The following is a 20670-nucleotide window of genomic DNA, read 5'->3' as shown; positions in this document are numbered from 1 at the left end:
GCTGGCCTTGAACTCCTGGCAGTCTCTCTGCCTCAGCCTCCTTATCGCTGAGTTTATAAGGCCTGATACCTGGCAAGATAGCATTAACGTACAAAGGCAGATTTCGAATCGAAATGCCATGTACCATTCAAATGATGGTCTGCGTGTGGATGCTTAAAGATCAAGCCGCTAATGTTTATAGTAACTGTTGTTCTTTGTTTTAACCTAAAAAAGGTTTGTTTTGTGTGTGATATTATACTTTTATAATCCCTTAGTATGTCGTATCAAGATGACATGAAATCGTCAAATTGCATGGACCCCACCAGTGAAAAGTGAGTTAATATATATATACATAAGTATGTGAATGTGTACATGTGCATGTACATTCCTATAATGACATGTACACTTGACAAACATGAAACAATAAAAGACAGAAGCTGACTGTAAATGACAGTTGGATGGGACATACATTTCTCACCCCCTAAAGCTTAAAGAACACGGAAAGAAAATGTACGGAAGGGCGTGCGTGCTGTGCAGTCTCATCTCCAGGGTATGATGTGGTGACATCACAGTCGCTGTCGTTGCCCCCCTTGAGTCTGCATGAGCTTGTGCCCGAGAACATCCATTCATGGGAGGCAGGGGAAGAAGGGCTGTGAGGTCCTGTGTTGTCTGTTGATGGCTGCTAGAGAAGGAATCACTGTCTTCAGACTGTGTAGCCACAGGGGAGAGACCCAATACCCCACTGGCTAGTTCCAGACCCATGCCTACGTGGGCGACCCTGATTAAACTCAGTGTGTCACAGAACAGAGGCAGAGAGACATGGAAGTCATAAGGGGCTTATCTGGGGAGAAGGACTGGGAGGGATGGGAAAGGGGAAAGCGATGAGAGAGGCCAGAATGCGCTCTATACATACATGACATAGTCAGAGAATAAACATAATTAAAATAAGGAAGCCGAAGTCTATAAAGCTCTACCCTCAGGTGTACATGTGACAAAAACCAAGTGCTTAGTTGCTGTGTCTGTATAAATCTCCTCAGTGAGATTCTTTGGATGGGGGGAGGGCTGCCAGTACTTCTCACCCTTAAAAACAACCAATACGTTGGAAACGATCATATTTATTAAATGAGCTACTAACAGTGCTGACTAGAGAGAGAGAGACTTCTATTGGAGCACAGAGACAGTGGTGGGCTGGTCGCAGTGCAGAGCTCAGCAGAGAGAGATGGGCCAGTGAGACCTACCCGTTTCCCTCACGGTTCAAGTTCTCCTGCGGGCAAGGCTGGTGCCCACGTGAGAATTCACCATTAAATTAGATGGAGCCACTGCCTCCCATCGACTGCTACCTCGTCCTGTCTCCCGGGGAAGAGAGGAACACCAGGGTTGAAAGTCAGAAGGAGGAAGACAGAGTTAAGACTCAGGAGTTTAGATGTGGTACGAGAGCTGTGTACCTCTAAAGTGTAGTTGAGTTAGGAATAAACACACCAATGAACCATACACTTTGGAGTTAATGGATGCATTGCATTTTTTTTTGAGTTTTTGAGATTATGTTATAATTAAATTTCTTGCTTCTTCCCTTTCCCTCCTTCAAACCCTCCCATGTGCCCTCCCCATTCACCTGCAAATCCATGGCCTCTTCTTTTATTATTATAATATATATGTATGTATATGCATATATATTCCTAAATATAACCTGCTCATATATAATATTACTTGTATGTATGTTTTGGGGGCTGACCATTTGACACTGGACAATCAATTGGTGTGCTCTTCTCTGAGGAGGACGGCCTCTTTCTGTCCCAGCTACCCTCAACCGCCTGTGACAGAGAAATTACAGATTGTTTATGCATATAAAATCAGCTAACAAATAATAAGGGCAGTAAATATAGTTATTTGATTCCCCCAAACGTAATTATATTTTACATATAGGCACTTTTTACTGACTATGTACTTTTCAATATTTTAGAAGATATGGAAATGATTCGTCATTATACACCATTGACGGAACTTTGAACAACGGGTGAGTGAACTGAATTAAAAGCATACACTGGGGCAGTTCGTGTGGTGGCGCTAGGCACTGCAGCTCCGTGACAGATCCAGCATCCAGCGCCTCCCACCCCTGCTCCAAGAGGCCCAAGAGGAGGTTAAGGGTGGAGCTCTGAAGGTGGAGCCCAAGAGCTGCTCCGTGAGCCTGTAGGCTAAGCCCGCCCCTGCCAAGGCAGATGCAAAGCCGAAAAAAAGTCTCAGGAAAGGATAAATGATCAGACAAAAAAGTGCAGACAAAAGGGACGTGGGGAGCAAAGGGCAGACAGGTTGAAGTGGTTGACCAGCAAAACACACATCTGCCTTCAGAAAATGGAGACGGAAAACCAGAGTCCAATCTCCGGAAAAGAGAAAGAAGCCAAGTCCGATTAGGCATGCGTCACGTGGGTCAGTGGTCCCCGCCTCCCTTCTTGTACAATCCAGAGGAATATCTTTATCAACTATTTTGTAAAAGCGAGTTTTTTAATAGCTTTAGAAACATTTTGACAAGGTGAAGGAATCCCACCTCATCCCATTTTTTAAGTGTAATTTTTTTTTTAAAGAGGTTAAATCTTTTGCTGGCTGTCTATTTTTTGGTACAACCAGAAAATATCAGGATACTGAATCAGGAGAGGCTGTGACTGTCTCGGGGGTCACCATAACATTACATAGAGGGGGGTAGTTTTATATCCCACGGTACAAAGCATCCTAAATGGCAGTTTGGGGTCTCAGTCGTGCATTCGTGTCTGGAATATTTTCAGTTATATCTTGTCCCGTGTTCCTAGTAGAACCATTCCGTAACAAAGCCAGTCTTTGGTCCTCGCCCTGTCAGAACTGTGACATCTGTGGTCATGGCAGTCCGTTTTCCTAACAGTTGTGACAATGCCCTGTGAATGATGGAGATTCTGGGTATGTGAGTTGGTACTGTGAGCTGGTGGGACTGAGGAGTGTGAGCATTTGGTTGTTATGAGAGACCTTGAGGAAACTTGCCAAGCTTAAGACTGGACATCACGGGAATAAGCTCTAAGAGAAACCACAGGCAGCTCTTCCTCTGGGCACCTGGACACAACCTATGGCTCTTCAGAGTTTGGGTCCATGTGTTAAGAAGCGGAATGTCTGTGTACTCTGCTCCTTGACCAATAAAATCTCGGTTGTGAAAGAGTTAAAATAACCCACCCATATATATTTACATATATACACATGTAAATACATGTGTATTCATACACAGACATACAAGCTTCTAACATCATGAGTTTTCATATATATACATATTTGCACATAATACATAAATTTATATAAATGCATATATTTCACACACACACACACATGAAAAAACACACAAACCCCATAAAAACCATGGAAGAAGTTGAGATTTGAGGGACCTACCTCAAGAATATCTTTGACATCATAATGCCTTTTAAACTGTTTCTAACTAGTCTCATTATAGGACTTGTAGTTGACTGAATTTATTTTAAAACAAAACAAGGAAAAAAGAATCCAGACAACCTGTCACTTTAAATAGTGGCAAGTCCCTTAGGAAACATTCAGAGTTCCTTTAAGAGACTAGATTAGTGGGGATGGGGATTTAGCTCAGTGGTAGAGCGCTTGCCTAGGAAGCGCAAGGCCCTGGGTTCGGTCCCCAGCTCCGAAAAAAAGAACCAAAAAAAAAAAAAAAGAGAGAGAGAGAGAGAGACTAGATTAGTGTGAGCTAGGAAAGGAGAGAATCTGATTGGGAGAAAAGAAGGAGCGTGGAGAGACAGAGACAGACAGAGAGACACAGACAGACAGAGAGAGGAGACAGAGACTGAGAGACTGACAGAGAGAGAGAGAGAGAGAGAGGAGAGAGAGGACAGAGATAGACAGAGAGACAGAGACAGACAGAGAGACAGAAAGAGGCAGAGAGACAGGGATAGAGAGAGGCAGAGAGAAACAAGAGAGACAGAGACAGAAAGAGACAGAGAGACAGGGATAGAGAGAGGCAGAGAGAAACAAGAGAGATGTCAGACAGACTGACACACAGAGGAGACAGAGACAGACAGAGAGATAGAGACGCAGAGAGAGACAGAGAGACAGAGAGACTCAGTGTCCCAGGCCTCCCCTATCACTGTTCAGCAGGTTCTTGGCTATTACTCATGCAGGAAAGACAGCATGGCTGGTGGGTGTAATGATGTGATAAAGGCTCTTGATAATCATAAATCGAGACAAGAAGGTGGTTTCTGTATAATGTGCAGGTGAGATCCAAGACAAGTACAATGGAGGAAGACCATTACACTTTGAGATTAAAGTAACCCTTACTCACTTCTCTTGGATTCTTCTCCATTTTTACAGATTTGAGGTATTCAAATAAATCTCACATTCAAATTCATGACATATACATGAATATTGGTATTAAGTTATAGAACAATTGTTACTAAATAAAATGTAATTTTAGAATTATATGTAAAAATTGAATGTAAAAGAAAGTTTGCCTTATAATTCAGGTATGATCATGTGTTTTCATATCCCTTTAGCCCACATGCTGATACGTCGCTATCAGTGATATTTGATGGAATCACCAATTTAATAACATGAGTTATAAGACATAAATGAAGACATGTATAAGTGTGTTTATGTGTTCTCATCTCTATAATATGCTTGCACACATACAGACCCAAGCATTAGAACTGGTGATGTCGAGGGTGGAATTTGCATTCCAAGGGGGCATCCATGCATGGAAAGACAGAGTATCTTTAAACTGTTTCTAAACAGGCTTCCTGGGGTGTTTGTTGGGGACAGTCTCTTTAATGTAGTTCAGGCTGAATGGGAGAGGATCTCTCTCAGAAGAATGATTCTCCTCATTCGCGTGTTGTCATTCTGGGTTTGTAGCAGTCAAATGCTTAGGACTCTGACTTTTATCTGTTGAACGTTGGCTGAATGTGAGAGAGACTAATTGGAGCTAGGAAGAAGGGGCAGTAGGAAGGATCAGAGGGGCCTTTGGCCAAGAAGAACAGAGCTGGGGATCCTGGAAGAATTCATCAGCCTGTAGAACTCTGCCTCCATGTTGAGGTAGGTACCCCAAACACAAACCTACCATGCCCCCACCCTAGGCCTTTACTCGAACTTACATAAGAGCAGAGAAACTCTATGGAGCTAATAGTAAGGGGTAAATGCCTGGTTCATGGATAGAGTGGAAGGAATTTGTACCTAGAAACTGCATTTGTAGTTGTAGTTGGAAAAGAGAGAGAAAGAGAGAGAGAGAGAGAGAGAGAGAGAGAGAGAGAGAGAACCCAACAACAATAATTTGAAAGCAGAGAACTGACGCTTGGCTAAACATCAGACAAAGAATCTTACTGAACTTTTTACCAGACAAGGTCTGTCTATTGCAGATAGACAAAATTTAAAATTATTTAAAATATAAAGTGTACCTTGGTGGTAAAGCGATGGACGTTTCAGAATAACTGATTATGTGTTAGTACAGGTAATTTGCAGGTAAAGCGCAGGAAGTCACCTGATGTTGATCATATGCGTTCTTAAATACTGTAGCACTTCCCTATACGAACTAGTACCTGGGGATACATAATAAATGAAACAAGAGGCCTCAGTGTGCCAGTGAAGACCCTTGGACAGACATGGATGGGTAGATCTAAATTTATGCATGGGGGTGGAGCAGACACTCTCACACATCTACAGAGAGAGCAGCTTTGGTCACTGCGTCCTTCCTGTCACCTCCTAACTGTTGAAAGTCTGAGCAATTGCCAGCTAAGCCCTAAGGAAATGTTCTGTATGCTTGTGTGTGACACTCTGCTGGGTTGGATGAGGGGGAAAGGAGCCAAGGAGGGACTCGCAGAAGACAGGGGTCATGACATGGAAAAACATTCAGCAACAATGATTAGAGGTGATGGACCTTAGATGTCCCCCAGAAGGGCACTGCCACCAAGGAAGGCTGGCATCCTAAGCCCTGTACTCTGCACCACAGATGGAGCGCGTTCCTCAGACCTATAGACACTTCATTTCACTTCATATTTTCACCATAAATGAAACTAAGGAAGGCTTGAAACTGGTAAGAAGAACAAATGTCTGTAAACTGTAGCTGAATTTTAAATAAATCCTATAAAAAATCCTGTTCTGTGTTGGAATTAAGAGAACGGTTACCTAAATGTAGACAAGTTACTATTTTTACAATCCCATGAGATTCCTTACCACCATGTAGACATAGCCTCTTTTCTGATATAAAAATACCAAATTCGAATCAGTGATGTGCGCAGATATTTAGAGCTCATTCAGTTCATGACTCAGAACTCAGAATTAATATGGTCGCCTGGTTCCAGAAGATATTTATATTTAACCTGGGATCTGACTGTACTTCCAAATACTGTAGCTCACACATGAATGAATTGTGACGGTCAAGTTACATGTTAATTTTAGACAGCACACACACTCACCCGTAAACACATAAGGACACATGCCTCCACGGATATGCACACACATGGTATACCAAGTAGGGTCCTGAAAAAGAAGGGAAGGCTCGGCTTTGTAAGATCCACTCTGCACAGAGTTCTTGACAATACAAAGTGCATTTGTCACTGCGTCTAAATGTCTGTGGATAACTTTGATCAAATTGGTTAAAAGGAGACTGGATCATCAGGCTGCCTCTTCTGGTCTACGTGAAAGGAGGAAGTACAAGCTTCAACCAGTTTGTACGCTGGCAGAGGGTCATAGCCAATCTGAACTTAAAAGGGTCTATGAATTTATAGGTTTTCATTATTACAGTTTACTTTCAACTCACGTAATGACATGATATTATTTATCTATGATGGAATCAGCAAGAAAATGTGTGTGTGTTATAAGTTAATCAAGAAAACACACACGCAACAAACACATTTACTCGCAGAAACATGAAAAAGCAAGTAAGAGATTAATATCTCAAGTGGATGAAAAAACCTTGTTTACAACAAAAAGAAATTAGCAGCAGACAAGGAGCACTGTAACTCTAGGTATGAAAAAAATGGAACTGATGAAAGTTTAGTCCGTGCCTTGCCCTCCAAACATCCGCCACCACTTAGAACTAATGCTCCAGAGCTCAGTCCATCACTGTATTGGATGGAAACACCGCCTGAGGTCTTGGCTACCTGTTTATATCTCACAGTCAGCAAAGGGGGGTAAAAAGAAAGGGATAATGGGGGGGACTTGGAAAAGAGTGAGATTGAAGATCCGAGTGCACAGAAAAGGCCAACAGTTGCTAATGTTATGTCAGGCTTAACAGTAAAAGTGAAACTGTGTGTCAGTCTTGAGTTACTTGTATAGGACGACTCATTATAATCACGCAAAGCAGCATTTGTATGGGAAACCTGGTATTGCATTCCAAACTCTCTGATCTTACCTTACTGTATCTGTTTTTATCCTTTAGCACAACCCTGTATGAAATGAATTCCTTGAGTGAATTATCGAAAGAAGTGTAAGTTATACACTAGTACGTGGGTAGATATGTGTATGCATATGTGTGAGTAGATAGGCTTACATCCATGTATTCATTGCCAAGAGCACCCATGCTCTTGCAAGTTCCCTTTAAAACTGTTTCTAATGTCTTCTCATGAATATTCTGTCTTTTGAATCAAGTAGAAAAAGAGAACAAAGGAAAGTCTCCTTACCTCTGTTATTCGTCACCTTTAGTTCTATGTAAAATGTTCTCCTCCCAAATCAAAGGAATCCTCTTTACAGCCTGGGGAGGCAGCAATGGGCTGGGAGCAGAGGTGACCACAGCATGTTAAAGAGAGGGGCTACGAGATCCCGGATCTTCCCATCACTCATCTCCAGAGCTCTGCCCAGGTGCTTCTCATGTTCCCCACGTGAAATCTCCTTGGATGGAGGCTTTGCCTCAGAACTTGATCAGCACAGCAAGGCCTTGTATCTATCTCACCCCTAATACTGCTAAAAATAATTAAACATATATGAACTCATGTTTACATGGACATCTGACCTCACACACTTACACAGGGGAAGGCGAACACGGGCTGATTAGAATGACCATAACTAGACACATGACTCAATATTTTTGATAGGACTAAAGAATTTGTTATTAAAAATTGTGATATATATATATATATATTCTCACATATATATAATTTCCAGAGAAAATGGCATATTTAACTTCAAGTAACAGGTTTAGATAACATTTTTTAGAGATTAATTCACTTATAAATTGATGATTTTAACTAATTTTTGCTACAGAAGTCTAGGAAGTCATGTGGTGCCCTATAACCCATTACTAGTGCTTTATCTGAACTGGAAAGCCTATGACTAAGTAGAGTCATCACCAATACCATTTAGGCTTCAAGGGAATTAATAATACACACTTATGTGTATTCTTGTGTGTATTTACCAACACATAAAATTTTATACACACACACACACACACACCACCACCACCACCACCACCACCACCACCACCACTCTCTGAGAGATTAACATTTGAGTTATTTTCTCTCAGGAACATTCATGGGATAACAAGGCTCCAACAGTCTAATGTATTCTCATGTAAACTTTTCATAATAAACTTTGCCTTTTGAATAAAGATGACGAAAGGAGGAATAAGTTATCTATATTTTCATGAATGCAGCAATACAGCCTGCTCGATCTGTAGACGCTGACCTGTATGTCTGTTCTCAGAGCTCACCACTGGGTATTGGATAACTGGTTGGTGCGCTCTTCCCTGAAAGACTCTTTCTCCCACTTCCTTCCTTCCTTGCCTGTTGTTCTCTGGCTAGGGTTGAGTCCCCATGGGCTTTTCCATTTCCATGTGAGCATGTCTGTTGGTTTGTCTTTGTTCTGGTCTTGCTTAGGCAGCCATGTTGATAGGACTCCATGGTGTAGCTTTTGACATTTCTAGGAGGTTTTGTGCTTCTTCTGATCTTTTAGAACTACCAATTCTAGTTCCTGGGTAGACTCACCAATTATTATGTAATATATTATATATAATATATACTTTATTGTGTTTTCTATCTCCTGGAGTTTGTCCCCTTTGTTGACCAAGGGAGAAAGGAACCCCATTTATAACCAGAAGACAGTATTTGGCTGGCAGCAGAGGAAACCTTCAGCCTAGGGGAATGGATTCAATAGATTCTATAATGGAGCCTCGCTCTCCAGAAATATGGCACCGTGTACCTCCAAATGCATACCCGCGTCTTTACTTTGATTGAAGCCCCCAGCTTGTGCCATCACCTTCCTTGTGTAAAAGCAGAGAAGGCATCTATTTGTGATGCTTCTGAAAGTACACAGCTGACAGAGGGACTTGAGAAGGACAGATTGACATAGTAAAGAATGATTCATATCTAGAAGTTGCATTTGAATTTGGAATTCGCTCGTCAAATGTTTTCACAGTATGGCTAAGTTAATAAGGAATTGAATTTAAAGATTTTACAGAGTTCCTATAATCTTCCCATCTCCTCTCCTGCGATTTCCATAGCTCTAAGGGGATGAATTTAGTGGAAACATCCCTTTTAAAGCTGAATGCTTCAAGGTCTCTTACTCTCCCTATATCTGTCTGTGGGTCTCTGTATTGACTCCCGTCTGCCTCAGGAGAAAAAAAAAACTGTGGTAATGGCTGAGCAAGGCAGGGATCTATGACTATAGCAGAATGTCACTAAGAGTCATTTCATTGCCATGTTTTTAAAAGAAATTTTTTTTAAAAAATTATTTATTTATCCTATGTATACTGTATACTGTACACTGTAGCTGTCTTCAGACACACCAGAAGAGGGCATCAGATCCCATTGCAGATGGTTGTGAGCCACCATGTGGTTGCTGGGGATCAAACTCAGAATCTCTGGAAGAGCGATCGGTGCTCTCAACCTCTGAGCCATCTCTCCAGACCCCTATTGCTACATTCTTTTGTAGAACAGTTGTATTTGGCCTTGCCCTTAGTCCCTGAGCTATCTTGTACTTGGTCACCCAAGCAGTTTCAGGTATGGGTCCCATCGCAGAAGTGGGCCTTAAGTCATAGCAGACATTAGTTGGTCACCCCCTCCCCCAAGCTTTGTGCCACCACCGCCCTGACACACTTTACAGTCAGGAAGTCATTGTAAGTCAAAATGTTTGCAGATGGGTTGGTGTTTACATTTCTCCTTTGGTAGAGTAGACAGTACCTCCCTGTCCTAAAGATGCTGGCATGTAGGGTAGAAGGCTCTGAGTAGGCACCGACTTGACTTTTCTCCGTTCAGTGAGTCGTGTAGGGCTGTCTTCAGCAATAGGGTCTTGCTGTCAGTTTGTGGTTTGTAGGAAGAAGATATAAAAGTTTACCAATAAAAGACTTCCATGTGGGTAAATGTTAGCTGGTCTATAGTTTATAGAATAATTTAAGTGACTTTCAGCCAGAAAGTTGAACCTTGGAAACTGCATGGCGTCTGACTATCTGTATTTTTCTTTACACCGTCTAGATACCTGAACGATTCTGCTTTGCTACGTGGTAAAGAAGCTGCCAGCGAACTGTGAGATGGATACTAAACTGTTAACGAAACGCACCAGTAGTTTATAATGGAGATTATGTGGATTGAAATATGGGCTGTGTGAGGTTTCACAGAGATACATACATACAGATGCAACCTTATACTTATACACAGAAGTGAGATACATACAGATGTAACCTTATACTTATACACAGAAGTGAGATACATACAGATGCAACCTTACACATATATGCAGAAGTGAGATACATATAGATGTAACATTATACACAGAAGTGAGATGCATACAGATGTAACCTTATACTTATACACAGAAGTGAGATACATACAGATGCAACCTTACACATATATGCAGAAGTGAGATACATATAGATGTAACATTATACACAGAAGTGAGATGCATACAGATGTAACCTTATACACAGAAGTGAGATGCATACAGATGCAACCTTATACACAGAAGTGAGATGCATACAGATGTAACCTTATACACAGAAGTGAGATGCATACAGATGTAACCTTATACACAGAAGTGAGATGCATACAGATGTAACCTTATACTTGTACACAGAAGCAGAGAGAGAAACTAAGATTTGGAGGCTCATAGAAGCGGTCCTAGCATATAGATGAACCTTTCTATCATTTTGGATCAATTTGATAAAAGAGGTACACCTCATACTTTTTCCACCTTCTAGTATGTTTAGCATCAGCTAAAATTATTAGAATTTCCAGGTTTTAATGTTATTATTCCAAGTAAACAAAGAAAAGACTCCTGTTTGGAATGACGAAATACCAAGGAACTTGTTGGAAAAGGATGTAAATAGTGAACCCTTGATGTGTCTGTCACTCTCTAGACCTCAGCTACTAGAGGAAGCGGGTATCCCAAAACTAAAGCCGTCAAATACTGAAGGACTTTGGCTCATGTCTAGGAGGCCCTTTCTGGTGTGGTAAAAACAACTGATGAGGATAAGAAGGTGGAGGGGGTGCTTAGGGTAAGAGTGTGAAGGGGGTGCCTAAGGTAAGAAAGTGAAGGGGTGCTTAGGGTAAGAAGGTGGAGGGGTGCTTAGGGTAAGAAGGTGGAGGGGTGCTTAGGGTAAGAAGGTGGAGGGGTTACTTAGCAAGCAAGACATTAGATGTGATAACCGGGATTGGCTACTATGCACCAAATTAGATTCAAAATAAATTCCACCATAACTTTTACCCATTGGTTTAGGTTCAGTAGCAAGGGCCTTACTTACTTCTTAAGTTTTTTTTCTATGCTTTGCTGTTTGTTTTTGTTTTTTGTTTTTTGTTTTTTGTTTGTTTGTTTGTTTTTTTTGAGTCAACATCTTGCTATGAAGCCCAGGCTGAATTTGATCTTGTGATCCTCCTGCCTCAGCTTCTCAAAAGCTGGAGTTACACAGTCTGTCAGAACATCCAGCAGCTTACCTCTTTAAACAAGACTAAAATATTTATTAACACCCGAAACACCATTTGTGGGGGCTGTGACTTATTAGGCTGCCAACAGTTGGTTTACATGTGAGGTTTCGCTTTATTGCTAGGGCATGTACTAGGCAGGCAGGTGTGCTGCCCCTGGACGACAGCGCTATCCCTGTAGGTGAAAAAAATCCTAAGGTTCAAATAGTTTACAGCTCGAATGACAGTTACAGTCACTGGGTTATAATGAACTCAAACTCACTTGAATCACACGGTGTCTTATCTTTTTTTTTTTTTTTTAATCCTTTAGTAGCCAAGTCTCAAGTACAATGAAAACACAATCATCTGTGTCGACCAGCATTCTGTAAGATATAAATAGATTAATACTTCTTTCTCTGCCCCTCTCCCCTCGGTGTACACCAGTGGATTCTTTCCTGTGTAACACAGAGTTTGAGGTCGGGGCATTTATTATGCAAGGGAACACAGTTCTTTTTGTACTCTTGTGTTCTCTCTGTCATGCTGAGCTTCTGCAGGAAACATTCTTCGTGCCTTAAGTTGTGGAACAAAAAAAGAGGAATACTAAAGAGGGAACCCTCTTATTCCTGGTCTTTACTCTTAGTTTTAGTAGCTAAAATCCACCCACAAATGTTAAAATGTCTGTGTGTGGCAGAGCAGTGGAATAAGCCAAGGGTAGAGAAATACCCATTTAGGATGAAAAGGGTGGGTAGCAGTGTGAAAGGACAGAAATGCTCTCAAACAGTAAGAAGAGGAGCGAATACACCATAGCTGTATCCTTCACTCTCCGGCAAGAGTCTGCAGCCACAATCTACAGCTACAGTCAATCCTCTTGGAAGGTTCTCAATTGGTGCCATACCTGAGGGACAAAGAGAAACAACCACAATTTGGAGGGGGGCGGGTAATATCCAACAATAGTAGATGCCATTGAAAATAACAAAAGGTTTCCAAAGACAGACGGGTAGCTAAGAAGACAGTAGGGTCTGGATCAGTAGAGCCTCTATAAAATGCTAATGATAGTCTTTGGAAATCTTAGAAGGCGAGCCGGAAATAAGTAGGGAAGCACAAAAGACCCTAAAGGGCTAAGGCAATGCTAGACAGAAAGAGCAATGCTAGAGGCATCTAAAGTACCTGACGGGAAGACATATACCAGAGCCGTAGCACATGCCCACAGTGAGGCCACGTAGTGCCAGCATACAACAGCACATAGATAAATGGAACAGGACAAAAACTCAGTAACGGATCCGCAGGCCTACAACCGGCTGATTCTCAGCATAGGTGCTGGAAATCAAACTCTGAGGAGATCCTCTCCAATGAATAGTGTGGGGGTGGGGTGGGGTGTGGCCTCAACATCCGCACGCGGAAGATCCCTATCTCTCACCCCGCACAAAAACCAACTTGAAATGTAGCGAGGACTTTGATTCAAGGCCAGAAACTTAAAAACTACCAGGGGAAAACATTTTCCAATACTGGCACAGGTGATGGTTATCAGTATAAGGACACCCCTCCCCCTGCCCAAAGCAAGGAAACAAACGTGAAATTGATAAAGAGTACCTAAGAGTGAGAAGCTTCTCAACCGGGCAAGATCGCCAACTGCTGCTAAAGCCGATGCCTCCCATGGTTAAAGAGAAGTGCTTTGTGCAAGTTGGCCTGCGGCACATGTACAACACACACACGCGCGCACGCATGCACGCACGCACGCACGCGCATGCGCAGGTGCACAGGCACGCACGAACAAATAAACCTAATTTTAAGAAGTTTTAAAGCTTCTGCACTGTACCGGAAATAAAAGAGTAAAGACACAATGTGCAGAATGGTAGGAAATGTTTCTCAAGCATTCATTCAGCAGACATCAATACTGAGAATATAGTAAAGACTCAAGAAATATCAAAACCCAACCAGTTTAAAAATGACAAACAAACGGAAGAGATACCCCACTCCTTGGCATAGACTCTGGGGAAACCAAATCTACACATAATAAAGGTGCTCATATCCCCACGTGTATTACCGCACTATTCTCAGGAGTTAGGCGGTACATGGGGCCTAGGTGTCTACCAAGGGATGAGTGAACCAAGAAAATGTGATGTATGGACAAAGTGGAATATTGTTGAGGCCCAAAGAACAAAATTCTTTCATTTCCAGTAAAATGAATAGAACTGGTTGACACTGTCTAACTGAAGTGAGGTAAATACTGAAAGAAAGTATCATGATTTCTTCTATGTGCGGGGTGGGGTTGAGGTGGGAAGAGAAGAGCTGATCTGAAAGCAGCATGGTGGTTACAAGGGACTGAGGCGGCTGTGGAATGGGGTGAACAGAGGCTGGGTGGATATGTCGAGTGCATTCTGTAGCTCTGTGTGGAAATATCACAGCAATGCATATTAGTAAAAATGGATATAAAACTCGAACCTACAGTAAATTCAACTACAAAATACTGTTTTTACATTGGCGTTTCTTTCGATATGAAAGAATAGTGCTTAAAACTTTGTCGTTTTTGCTATGTTAAATTTTAACCCGTTCTATTATATTACTAAGCTAACAAGTTTATGAATGTCAAGCAGTCAATATAACTAATTTGAACAAAAAAAGACAGTTCTTAAAAAGCATGTGGGGGTTGGGGATTTAGCTCAGTGGTAGAGCGCTTGCCTAGGAAGCGCGAAGCCCTGGGTTCGGTCCCCAGCTCCGAAAAAAAAAAAAGCATGTGGTATCTGACTGTATGTTTTTAAACACTCCCTTAGCAGCACATCTGATTTAATATCAGAAGAAATCCAGGAAGAGCAAATCAACAAATGGTGAGATAAAAAAATATATATATATGTATATATATATATTTGTGTGTATATATATATACAGACAAACCATACACACACATATACATATATATATTACATATACATATACATACACAAAGAGATGCATACATTCCAATGTACTTGGATGCACAGAAAAGTAAGATACTGAGACTTGGGAGCTCTTTAGAAATATAAACAACAACGTAGGTTGTTATTTTTAAAAGTCGTCTTGCTGTATGTAGCATCTGTAGGTACTTTTCTGTGTTAGTTGAAAGAGAAAATGCTTACAAGAGGGTATTTTACTTCTAATCTGCAACCACCCGTGTGACACTGTTAGACTGAGCAGGAGTCAGTTCCTTTGTGCCTGCACTTCTCGTAGGTTTCTGGAAGAGTTAGGGGAAGGATGGAGGGGTTTCCACAGTAGGGACAGGTACTTCAAAAGACAGGAAGACCAACAGAATCAGTTAACCTGGAGCCTCAGAGGGGTTCCCAGAGACTAAACCACCAACCAAAGAGTGAGCACTGGCTGGACTGAGTCCCTCCCCCGATGTAACTTCATGTGTGTCCTCCAACAACTGCAGCAGGGACTGCCCCTAACTCTGCTGCCTGCCTGTAGATCCTGTTCCCCCTAACTGGGCTGCCTTGTGCGGTCTCAGCTGGAGAGGATGTGCTTAGTCCTGCATGACTTGATGTTCCAAGGTGGGTTGGTACCCAGGGCAGGCCTCCCCCTTCTCAGAGGAGAAAAGAAGGGGGTGACAGGGAGGGACTATGTGGGGGTGAGAGGAGAGAGGAGGGCTGTGACCGGTATGTGAAGTGAATTAAATAAATAATAAATAAAATAATCAAGGGGGAGGGGAGAATGAGCAAGGCAGGAAATTTGGAGCAAGAAGGAAGATGACAGTAAGTAGGAAGAAAATGAAACCCTAGCCAGAAAAGAATCAAAGTAATAGACCTTAAACTTGTCCCTCTCCTCTAGAGCTGCCCCTCCCCCCGAGCTGCCCCTCCCCCCGAGCTGCCCCTCCCCCCGAGCTGCCCCTCCCCCCGAGCTGCCCCTCCCCCCGAGCTGCCCCTCCCCCCGAGCTGCCCCTCCCCCCGAGCTGCCCCTCCCCCCCGAGCTGCCCCTCCCCCCGAGCTGCCCCTCCCCCCCGAGCTGCCCCTCCCCCCCCGAGCTGCCCCTCCCCCCCGAGCTGCCCCTCTTGCCTCTTCATAATACTAGTGTCTCAAGCCCATTCCCACAGTGGAGTCGTCCTTTCAGACTTTTACTTAGTCTAATCTGATCTAAGGGCGGCGAGACAACTTCTGCGGTCTATGAAAAGCACAGGGTGGTATAAAGACTTTCACACACCATGAAACTAGAAAGGGCAGCGTTCACTTCCAGGCTGAATTTTGCAATAAGTGTAACCTCCAAAATGACGACACAGATTGATTTAGATGGAGCAATTAAAAAATTTGCTTTATGAAGCCACAAGACGTCTTAATAGTATACAAGTTTTAATTTTAGGTAATATTAAGTACCAGTCTCCAGACAACTAATAGGCATATAAGATTTAAGTGTTTAATAATCTTAGAAACTGTAGGGTAACTGTGCATATTTCAACCCAAAATAAGTCTTTGAATTCACTCAGCTGCTAGATGAGTGTTTAATCTTTAGTGCTGACAAATACTGTAGAATCAGTAGACTACTTTGTTAAAAGATTGGTATATTTCATGTTGCAATGATGGTGTCATAAAGACTGCTTATGTATGTGCATGTGTATGTGAATGTATATGTGCATACAGAGGATATATATGTATGTATGTATGTATGTATGTATGTATGTATGTATGTATGTATGCACAGAGACAATGTCCCCGGGCAGAGAGTTTGCTGAGGAATGATTCTAAATATTTATTTTCCTAAAAAGTCATCTCATAGATTCAAAGGGGTTCCAGGTCAAACTGTTTTCACGTTACTGTTAAATGTAGCAGTCTCTAATGACGTTTCTCTGCATTCGTTGGTGCTAAAGCAAGTTAAACCAGATCTCCAAGCTGTACGACGAGGACGAGCATGTTGACATCCGAGAGTCATACTGGTGAGTGACCTTGGCATCTGAGGGGCAAGAAGGAACCGCTGGTGGATCTCTTGCTTGTCTTCGGGAAGACAGAGCTTTTACTGAGGCAAAAGTGATGAGAGAGATGTGTAAAATTACTCAATAACAACCAATTGAGTTAATTTGTAGACAAGTACCATGTTTGGAAAAAAAAATTTTGTTCGCTCACAAATAATAGTTTTTCTAGTTTAAACTGATGTGGTTTCACTCACAGCATGTCTTTAAGGAGAATTGTAAAGAATTCTATTTATCCTTTAACACTGGCCCTTTTTAAGTTTTCCTGGGTATCTTCTGATTTCCAGTTTGTAGATTTTTGTCTACAAGAAATGGTAGGTTAGTGAAAGTGAGTGCATTTTGGTGATAGAAGACCTCTTCCCACTGAGATTTTTATTATTGTACAGATAGAATAGCATTTCTATTTATGATCCATAACAAAACAGTATGTTCTGAAAATCCCTCGTGTCTGATTATAGGTATGTTGGGGATTCTGCCCTGTTGGGATTCTGCCATGTTGGGTAGCCATCATCAACTTCTATCAGTGCTATGGAGGGTAAAAGTGCTACCAGAATGAAAGTAGCCAGTCACTATTGTAACTTCTTCCTGCTCAGATATTACATGGGAAACAAATGACCACCTAATGAATGCAATAAGTCTCCTAGAATCTCCACTTTAAATAACTTTTAAAAAAATCTGAGACCATTCATTCCAAAACGGTCACCCTACCACTTTATTAAACTCTGCACAATTAGCTAAACATTTTCCCTAGTGGAGTTGTCAGGGATGAGGTAAAATTCAGGCAGACTGAGCAAAGCAAGCATTTCCTTTTTACTCCATGAGAAGTAAGCTTTGTTGTCGTATAAGAACTTCGTATCGCCTGTATCCTGCTCTTCCCCTTTCGCCCCCACATCCACCTCAGGCGTCTACGCATTTCCTAGTGTCTGTGGTTACTCCATGTGGTCTTCCTACATCTGAAGAGTTGAACTAGGAACTGTGGATAAGAGAGAGAACAATCGTCTTTCTGGGTCTGGGTTGCCTAGTTCACTATAATAGTTTCTAGTTACATCCATTTGCCTATGAAATTCATGAAGTCCTTTTTGATTGCTGAGTAGTACTCCATTGTGTAAATGTACCAAATTCTCTGTATCTGTTCTTTGGTTGAGAGACATCTGGGTTGTTTCCAGCTTCTGGCTATTATAAATAAGCTTCTATGAACAGTGGAGCACGTGCCCTTGTTATATGTTGGAACATCTTTTGGATATATGCCCAGGAGTGGTGTAGCTTGGTCCTCAGGTAGTTCAGTGTCCAATTTTCTGAGAAACTTCCAGACTGATTTCCAGAGTGGTTGTACCAGTTTGCAATCCTACCATCAGTGGAGGAGCGTTCCTCTTTCTCCACGTCCTCGGCAACATGTGCTGTCCCCGGAGTGTTTGATCTTACCTATTCTAATGGGTGTAAGGTAGAATTGCAAGGTTATTTTGATTTTCATTTCCTTGATGACTAAGGATTTTGAACATTTCTTTAGGTTCTTCTCAGCCATTGGAGATTCCTCAGTTGAGAATTCTCAGTTTACTTCATTGGGTTACTTGATTTTCTGAAGTCTATCTTCTTGAGTTCTTCATATATTTTCGATATTAGCCCTATCAGGTGTAGGCTTGGTAAAGATCTTTTTCCAATCTGTAGGTTGCCATTTTGTCCTACTGACAGTGTCCTTTGCCTTACAGAAGCTCGAGCCATTGGTGCTCTGTTCAGGAAAGTCTCCCCCATGCAAATGTGTTCGAGGCTCTTTCCCACTTTCTCTTCTATTAGATTCACCTTATCTGGTTTTATCGGAGGTCATATGATTTTGTTATTGTTTTACTGTAATATACCTTGAGGTCAGAAATGGCGGTCGCTCCAGCATTATTCTTTTTGTTCATGATTGTTTGAATATCGAGGTCTTTGCTGGTTCCATATGAGTTTTAGGATTTTTTTTTCCTATTTCTGTGAGGAACGGGATGGAGATTTTGAGTCAGATGGAATTGAATCTTTAAATTGCTTTTGGTAGGATGGTCATTTTCACAATACCAGTGCTGCCTATCCATGTTCATGGGATACGTTTCCATTTTCTGGGGTCTTTCTCAATCACTTTCTTCAGAGATTTGAAAGTTTGATTGTAGGAGCCTTGCACCTCCTTGGTTGGGTTTATTCTTAGTTATTGTCTTTGACTGTTGTCAATCAGGATATGCCATTGATCTCTCTCTCTCTCTTTGTTGGCCGTGGTGTATCGAAAAGGTCTTGTAAGGTGATTGTGTACCGTGCCCCTTTGTTGAAACTGTTACCATCTCTAGCAGTTTCCTGATGGAATTTTGGGATCTCTTATGTACAATATGCTACCATCCGCGACTAAGGATAATTTGACTTTCCTTGTCTGTAGACCTATAATTTCCTTCTCTTGCATAACTGCTCTGGCTAGTACTTCTGGCTGTACACTGTGAGGAAAATCGGCAGCCCTATCACATCCCGGTTTTAATGAGATTGCTTCATGTTTGTCTACATTTAGGACAATGTAGCTGTGGGTTTGTCATATGTAACCTTTAGTATGTTAAGGTGCATCACTTCCAGGTCTACTTTCTCTAGGCTTTTATCATGAAGCATGTTGGATTTTTGCCAAAGGTTGTATTTTACATCTCTTGAAATGATCATATGCCTTTTCTCGAGTTACTTACGTGCTTTACTCTGTGTACTGACTTATGTATGTTGAATGGCCACTGCGTTTCTAGGATTAAGCCAACTTTACCACCGAGAATGGCTTTCTGAATAGATGTTTTTATTCAGTGTGCTAGTATGGGAGGATTTTGTATCTCTGTTTATCAGGAATGTCTGCCTGTCCTTTTGCTGTGTCTTTACCTTCTCTGGGTATAAGGAAGATACTGGCTTTACAGAAAGAGTTTGGGAGTGCTTCTTCAGTTTGTATTTTTAAAAAGAAATACATTATTTTGTTGCTAGGACACCGAGGTCTCTCTGTTGAAGGCCAGCTTCAACAGAGGAAACTGAGGCAAGGATGTAAAGTCAGTAACTGGTCATTCAGCAGACTTTTCTCTGAGGTAACAAAGCTTGATTATCTGGGGCCTGCACTCCCTGTGACCAGTGAGAGACTCTGAACGCTTAGGGGACTGGCAAGAAAGAACGAAAGATGCACACACATACACACGCACAAACCACACACACACAACACACACACACACACACACACACACACACACACATGAATGCACGCACTTGGTGGATGAAGCAAGCTTCAACAAGCTCACAGAACTTCACATACATACATACATACATGCATACATACATACATACATACATTACATACATACAAGCTTTATTTTTTTACCTTAGCCTTTTTAGATTACCTAAGACAAAATTCTCCAGGTAAGAAATAGATTACCTCATAGCCACAAGTTACATACTCTCTATAAACTATCACCACAAGAACCAATTCTTCAAAAACAGATTAAAGTCACTGCACAAGAGGAAATTACAATAGCATTACTGATTATATATTCTTTTGAAACTCAGGCCTAACTAAACATTTTCCATCTGTCTTTCTCTCCACAAGTTCGTCATAACCACAAAGCAACAATTTTTTGTTATTGATTGACAAAGTTTAAGCAAGCCAAGTCTATAGTGGCAAGTTTTCCCCCTATGTTTAGCTGACGATGATTTATAGTTATTGAGAAACAGATCATCTATCTTATATCTCATTTTTGAAATCTTGTTTAGCTAAACTCGCGAATCATCTTTTCTCTATTCTTATTCTCACAGTAGAATCAGCTGCTCTTTGTCAAAACCCTGTCTTTCCATGGTGCACACTGAAACCTGAGGCCACATCCCTAGATCACAAGATCCAGGAACTCAGACCCAACCTATCATGAGATGTTTTCTCTGCTC

At 41.7% G+C, this 20670-nt stretch overlaps 1 protein-coding gene across 7 annotated transcripts in view; it reads left to right on the top strand.

The window, feature by feature from the left end:
- The window catches only part of Tpte2 (transmembrane phosphoinositide 3-phosphatase and tensin homolog 2), a 94335-nt gene that overhangs the window by 17064 nt on the left and 56601 nt on the right, over positions 1–20670 (top strand). For 2 of the 7 annotated variants that reach the window (NM_001419184.1, NM_001419185.1), the window contains exons 6-12: positions 255–311; positions 1940–1993; positions 7382–7429; positions 10407–10457; positions 12160–12213; positions 14600–14653; positions 16660–16725. In NM_001419184.1, coding sequence (NP_001406113.1) covers positions 255–311; positions 1940–1993; positions 7382–7429; positions 10407–10457; positions 12160–12213; positions 14600–14653; positions 16660–16725 — 384 coding nt within the window. Of the gene's footprint in view, positions 1–254; positions 312–1939; positions 1994–7381; positions 7430–10406; positions 10458–12159; positions 12214–14599; positions 14654–16659; positions 16726–20670 lie in introns of those variants that run through there. The other 5 variants (XM_017600201.3, XM_063275621.1, XM_039094736.2 and 2 more) reach the window with 4 other exon arrangements.

The sequence above is a fragment of the Rattus norvegicus genome, chromosome 16, assembly GCF_036323735.1.
Source record: "Rattus norvegicus strain BN/NHsdMcwi chromosome 16, GRCr8, whole genome shotgun sequence".
Lineage (NCBI taxonomy): Eukaryota > Metazoa > Chordata > Mammalia > Rodentia > Muridae > Rattus > Rattus norvegicus.
This window is presented reverse-complemented; position numbering and strand designations above follow the sequence as displayed.